Below are 6,786 nucleotides of genomic sequence, written 5' to 3' on the forward strand. Positions count from 1 at the left end.
CAAAAGCTCCATAATATCTTAATGACACAACTTCTTTGGTCCCAAAATATGAAATTCGAGTTAATTTGTTGTGTGAACCTGTTTAATACCGCTGAGAAACAAACTAATCAATCACAGACCAGTCAAATTCTATGCAGAAGTTTACGTGCGATTATTTGTTATTATCAGCTATGACAAAGTGTTTGTGGGACAGCAAGACATCTTTTAATTCAGAGGTTTGAAGGACTTCTGATGTAGAATATCAGAGCTTTTATTTTGAAGGTCATGGCAGGAATTTAATTGTTTGACATTGATCGCGCAGGTTTTACAACGATCGACCTGGCTGCAACTTTTTGAGCTCTTCAAAAGACCCCACGCTGTCTCCTCTCTCGTCGGAAAAAAACCCAGAATACAACACGGTGTGTCTCTGATCTGTGCATATTGATGATCATACTTGTTTGAGACTGAGAGCAGCTAGTTGGAAATGTTTGATCTATGTTTGCAAAATGCTTAGTCACTGTATTGTGCAAATAATCGTGTCGTGACGGCTGGGTCAGAAAAAATCCCTCTATCCAGCTGACTTTCTACTGTTTGTCTGATCCTGTCTATCTGTCAGCAGATGGCAAATGAAGCTAAGCCATGCCCCTGTGATATTGGTGATCGGATGGACTACGGGGGGCTCGGTCAGGAGGTTCAGATCGAGCACACCAAAGCTTATGTCGTGAAGCCATCCTCTGCATCTGACAAGGCCATCATAGTCATACAAGACATCTATGGCTGGCAGCTTCCCAACACCAGATACATGGCTGATATGTTGGCTGCCAATGGATACATGTGAGTTTTTAAAAAAAATCTCTGCACTGTACCGAACAGAAGCAGCGGATGATCGTGTGTGCTTATGTAGGCCAGTTTGACCTTTAACAAAGATTTCTTCTGCCATTGTTCTGCTCTGAGCAGTGCTGTTTGTCCAGACTTCTATACTGGAAAGGAGCCGTGGGGTCCATCACACGACTGGTCTAAATTTCAGGAGTGGCTAGAAGACAGAAAGCCAACCAACATTAACAAGTAACCAAAGGCCTCTTTTCAGCTGAGTTAAAAATGTTCTATCCAGCTCTAGGTGTTGTGCATTTGTGGTCTTCACCTTTTAATGTTACTAAATGTGGCAATTATTGACATGATCTGAGGTTTTAAGACATTATGGTCATGGGATTTCCTTCCTCAGAGAGGTGGATGCAGTGCTGAGGTTCCTGAAGGAGCAGTGTGGTGCCAAACACATCGGAGCAGTGGGCTTCTGCTGGGGAGGGGTGGCAACACATTACCTGACCCTGCAGTATCCAGATGTCAAAGCTGGAGTGTCAGTCTATGGTATGTCTCGAGTGTCTTCCTCATTCGTTTACAGTATTAATAAAAAACAACAGTAGTGATCTGCAAAATGTCATTTTGAAAATGGAATTTGGTGCACAATCAGGACCATGTGCAGTAGTGTTTGCTGTAAAGACATTTTGACGATGATCTCAATGTGCAGGGATCATCCGTGAAAGAGAGGACAGGTACGAACTGAAGAGTCCGACGCTGTTCATCTTTGGGGAAAAAGATGACATTATACCTCTGGACCAGGTCAGTATGCAAGAACTTTAAAGCTTTTACAAATGCGCCCTGGTATTTGAGCACCAAAAGGTGTCCTCCATATGCCCCCGATATGTTGAAATAAACCAGCAATAAAAACCTTAAGTCAGAATAAGATCAGAAAATGCACAAGGGACTTCTATGGCACAGACATTCACTTAAAAATGCCATAATCTCTGCCATACACCTGTGCTTGCTCCTCAGGTGAGTGCCCTTGAAGCAAAGCTTAAGGAGAAATGCACAGTGGATTACCAGGTGAAGGTCTTCCCTGGTCAGACTCACGGGTTTGTCCACCGCAAAAGAGAGGACATCAACCCCACAGACAAACCCAGCATCCAGGAGGCCAGGGCAGACATGCTCAACTGGCTCAACAAGTACATGTAAATGAGAAAGTCAAATGCATCAGCATATGAACAGTCAGTCATACGAAATTGCTGCAGTTGGAAATGATGCCGAGAATGTTTCTACACAGGATAAAATTTTAAATGTAAAGGCTCCATTCCACAGAGAGCTCAGGACAGTGATCGTTAGCCACAGTTTGTTTGATTGGTGACATTCCAGTTGTTTTCCAAATGTTTCTTCAAGTGTTTTTTTTAGAGGTCTGAATGTTAACTTATGGATACTTACATTCTGCAATTTGAATGTAAATGAAATGTGAATTTAAAAATTGCGGAGCCATAACTATTTAGCACTTGTGCCAAATTAAATATGCAGTATGTTGTACGGAACAAAAGATTGTATTACATTCATAGAATTTAGTATGTGGATTACTTTTTAATGCATCAGATTTCCAATGTTTGCGTACATTCAGGTTTTGTAAAGACATGTACTGTTCACCTGATGTGGAAAACACAAATAAAAATCAAATATCAGGGTTAATATTCGCTGCTTGAAATCAGAACTTCGACTCTGGAAAATTTCAACTGACCAACGTTTTAATGGAGACTTTGATACGACAACAGCTTGAACATTTTGTATCAAATGATAAATAGCTATATGCAGTGCGGTTTGGACGTGGTGCTCGGGGAAGTGCCTAAAACCTCTCGAACAGCTCAGAAATCTTTAAGTGTTCCAGGAGGCCTTCAGTCCTCGCTCTCTCCCGGGCTGCGGATGTCGTCGATCTTGAGGATCATCTTGACTACCTGAGTAGCCAACAAGATCTGCTGCTTCTTTCCAATCAGGGTCTCGACCACATGTTGCTGCTTCATGTCTGTAGGAGCAAAAAAATCCATTTCAAATACTTGCTTTGACTTTAAAGTGAAGTAACGTGATTGTATGACATTTGGTTCCTTACCATTGGTGTTTTTGTGCAGACAATCAATGCCAAGGAAGGGGTTGTTCTCTTTGACCTGTCTGGCTCTGACCTCTGTCATGGTCTGGATAGGGTTCAGTCCACTGTTCTCAGCCAACGCCATTGGGATTACTTCCAGAGCATCAGCAAATGACCTCATGGCATACTGCTCCAATGAGGGGCACTGGAGAAGAGGGAGGACAGAAAAAAAAAAGACTGTCACGGCAGCAAGAGAAAACAGCATCTCAGTAGTCAGCTTAAGAATCAGAGCTTTTCAAAAAAAGTGCAAAACAAATTCTTATATAATTTGAAAAAGGAATACCATAATTATTTTAGCTTTATTCAGACACCAGCTGCAGGTCTCACCTTATCTGCAGCCAGGTTGACAGCTAGAGCGCATGCAATCTCTGAAGCTCCTCCTCCATACACGACACGGTTGTCTTTGACCAGATTGCGAATTACACACAGAGCATCATGGAGAGCGCGCTTGGCCTCTTCAATGATCTAATGAGAAGGATATGATAAAAGGTGAACCACAGTGATAGATTATAGCAACTTTGTTGTAAAAACTTTGAGTAAAATTCACATTTGTGCCTACCATTTTGTTGCCTCCACGGATGAAAATGGTTACGGCCCTGGTGTTTTTGCACTCCTGGATGACCAGCATGTGATCCTTTGTAGTGCCAAAGGAGATCTCCTTCACCACACCAGCTGTGCCAAGCTTCTCTGGTGTCAACTCACAGAATCGTGGCACGATGCGGCCTCCTGTGGCGATGGCGATCAACTGCACAGAAAACAATTTAGCAAAGGGATTGCTAAACATAAGGTATACATTCTACTTTGTACTCCCTTAGTCATCATAATCGTGTAGTGATACAATTTTATTTGGAATGCCGCAATAAAAATATGTTCAACAGAAGATAAACATTGAGATCTAACCAGTGCCTCTCACCTCAATCTCGGGCCCTCCGACCCAGCGCACAGCTGGAAGCTCATTCTGCAGCAGAAGGTGGTTGGCTTCATCGTCAAAGCCCCACTGGCAGATGGCCAAGTTGGCGCCATTGCTTTTGACCTAAAAGAGGTGGAGGTTTAAAATTAACCACGTGTCAATGTAGATGCAAAGCATTCAGTTTACAGTCCCCTTGATGATGCAGTACTAACCTGTTGGATCATCTCTTCAAACTTCTCCTTTTCGTATTTCTGAAGAGCTTTGTAGTCCTCCACGGAGGTCACATCCAACTTATGCTTGGTCTTGGGCTTAGGGGGCTCGAACGGGCAGGTAAGGATGGCGATTTTAACATCTTTCAGAACCTGAGTGGTGACAAAGAAGTACTGATGTTAGCATTGTTATATTAGAGTGGTCAAACAAAAGTAAAGGCAGTAAAACCTGGAGTGTTTGGATGCTGAACTAAAAAGTAAATAACAGTATCCTTTCACTGTCTAACAGTAAACTAAATGTAAGCATTTTCACAATTTTTATGAAATACATATGCATAGTCAACTATTTGACTATGTGATCAGAGATTAAATTTGAGATAGACCATTTATACCTTGGGCATCTGAGGGTGGCTGAACTCCTTGTCAACGATGACTCCCTTGATGAGCTGTGTGTCCTCCAGCTTGCCTCCCACTTTGCCCTCCATCTTGATGAGCTCAAAGTCTACATCCTTCCGCTCCATGTCAGCAACAGTGAGGATGGCATTCACTGCAATCTCTGCCATCTGTCTGTGGCAACGGTTGATACTGAAAGACAACAGTAGAACTTAAGATGTGACCTCTTAGCTGGCGATACCCCTTGCAAGGCCAACATCTAAACTGAAGAAATATGAAAAAGTTAAGTGTTTTGTCGCAATTCAAAATCAAAACTCACATTTTGGACCCCAATGTTGTCATGGCAGTCTCAATGAGCGGTTCTGTGTTGTTGGGATCGCAGGTCATGGTTTCTGCAATTTTGTCGAGCTGCTCGATAGCAAAGCGTGCTGCCTGGTCATAACCATCGGAGATCCTGATGGGGTGGATTCCTCGGTCCAGCAGCTGCTCAGCCTGCTCAAGCAGAGCCCCAGCCAGCACTGAGGAGGAGGAGGAAAATAATAATAAGACCAACAATTGTAATAATATGGTTGAAATACATCAGGTTTTCATCTTCAGAGCTTCAGAAATTAAACACGCTACATGAAATGAATTAAGAATATTCTCGGAGCACAACGTTTTGTTTTGATATGGCTGCAGGATTCTAGAAAGTTTCAGCGTATTTATGAGCCAACATCCATAATGCATCGAGATGGCATTAACGCAAACTCATGAATAATGTGTTTTTTATATTGTAGCACAGTATTGTAGTTAAGTAATACCTCACTACAAGGTACCAGAGTAAAACAAATTCACAAAACCCCTGCTGTGTTTAGAGATGAAGACAGCTTAATAACCTTTTCCTCTACAGTCACTGAATTTTCATTTTATGATCCAACAAAGCCATTTCCAGTGCAAGGCTTGGTACATTGATCGCTATCTCAAAGTGAAGGTATCTGATGACTGCATGGCACAGTTAGTCTCTTTTACAATAACCCATCTAGGGTTGCACAATGGTTGATAACCATGAGGTTAAAATCGTAAATTAGGACCACCAGAACATCCAGTAAAAAGATATAAATCCCACCCAAAAAAAGACCCCCCCCCCCCTATCTTCCTTTCTCGTACCAACAACTCCAGTGGTTCCATCACCAATCTCATCATCCTGGGACTTGGAGAGCTCCACCATAAGCTTGGCAATCTGATGGTCCACATCCATCATGCTAAGGATGGTGGCGCCATCGTTGGTGACAGTCACCTCCCCATCCCTGTCAACCATCATCTTGTCAAGACCTGGATTCAAAGATGGACAAAAAAGGTTCAGGGAGAAATAACAAGTGGGATCGTTGTCAAAATGTGTCAGAACTCTATTTCATAAAGACATCAAATTTACTAAGTAGTAGAAGTAACGTTAATTATAGTTCATTTTAGTTAACAGCTCTGCATCTACTCACTCGGAATATATAAATCGTGTTGACAGTTTGGTCCACGGAAGTAATCAGACTGTACTGGTTTTTTTACTCACCATTAGGTCCCAATGATGTTTTAAGCGTTGACGCAACTGCCTTGGCTGCCATAATATGAGACTGCAATACACAAACATTTCGAGTTTAGCTCACATTTAAGAAAAGATGTATTCGTGTTCACTGTATACTGAAAACAGATCGAAGCTGCCATCTGCTAAAAAGAGTTGAAATTTAGGGAAACGAAATGATGTACATCCATAATGTCCATTTTGGGCGCAGCCTTGTGTAGCAACACCCACCGGCTGAACACTGACAAAAAGCACATGGGCCTCAGTGTTAGCATGACTTGGCTAATGCTATACGTCTGCTATCGCAGCTACAGCTTAGCATGCCAGTTGAGAATATGATTTAAAACCATAGCCTTACACAGAAACACAGAAGGTGTCGACTTGACGTGCCCAACGTTGTGCAATTATTAGCAAATGAGTGACTAGCTAACCAACGTGCCATGCTAGCTAGCCCATTGTACCTTCAAAGCCTCAATGCCCGACAGCCTTGTCTTCGTGTCCTGGTCTTTAATGATGATGAAAGGCCTCCCATACTCATCGAACGCAAGTGTCCCCAAAGAGGACATGTTGACTAAGGGTTTGGGACACTTAGTAAGAGTTCAACGGGTAAAAAAAGGAGTTTTGCGATGGAAACCTGGAGTGTGGCTTAGCTGCAAGCCGCACGGGTCTGCCGGCGACTTCTGGAAGGCTCCACGGGCGGGGAAGGCGGAACCAAGTAGCATTAACCGAGTCTTATTATTACACACATTATCACCCTTTTATCCAGAATGACGGCACACAAATAACT

General features: G+C 42.7%; 2 protein-coding genes across 2 annotated transcripts; one reads left to right on the top strand and one right to left on the bottom strand.

Moving 5' to 3' along the window:
* The first annotated feature begins 301 nt into the window (after window positions 1–301).
* On the top strand, window positions 302–2,484 carry cmbl (carboxymethylenebutenolidase homolog (Pseudomonas)). Its single transcript, XM_030398687.1, has 6 exons — window positions 302–398; window positions 599–813; window positions 937–1,044; window positions 1,202–1,344; window positions 1,505–1,596; window positions 1,810–2,484. The coding sequence occupies exons 2-6, from the start codon at window positions 599–601 to the stop codon at window positions 1,987–1,989; spliced, it is 738 nt and encodes a 245-aa protein (XP_030254547.1). The 5' UTR covers window positions 302–398; the 3' UTR covers window positions 1,990–2,484.
* A 38-nt stretch (window positions 2,485–2,522) lies between these two features.
* On the bottom strand, window positions 2,523–6,719 carry cct5 (chaperonin containing TCP1, subunit 5 (epsilon)). Its single transcript, XM_030398683.1, has 11 exons — window positions 6,461–6,719; window positions 5,991–6,051; window positions 5,594–5,758; window positions 4,767–4,965; window positions 4,447–4,639; window positions 4,058–4,207; window positions 3,849–3,968; window positions 3,495–3,680; window positions 3,263–3,400; window positions 2,900–3,080; window positions 2,523–2,815 (listed from the first exon to the last, which is right to left on the bottom strand). The coding sequence occupies exons 1-11, from the start codon at window positions 6,563–6,565 to the stop codon at window positions 2,688–2,690; spliced, it is 1,626 nt and encodes a 541-aa protein (XP_030254543.1). The 5' UTR covers window positions 6,566–6,719; the 3' UTR covers window positions 2,523–2,687.
* Window positions 6,720–6,786: the final 67 nt, after the last annotated feature.

Source organism: Sparus aurata, chromosome 19 (assembly GCF_900880675.1).
Source record: "Sparus aurata chromosome 19, fSpaAur1.1, whole genome shotgun sequence".
NCBI classification, from domain to species: Eukaryota; Metazoa; Chordata; class Actinopteri; order Spariformes; family Sparidae; genus Sparus; species Sparus aurata.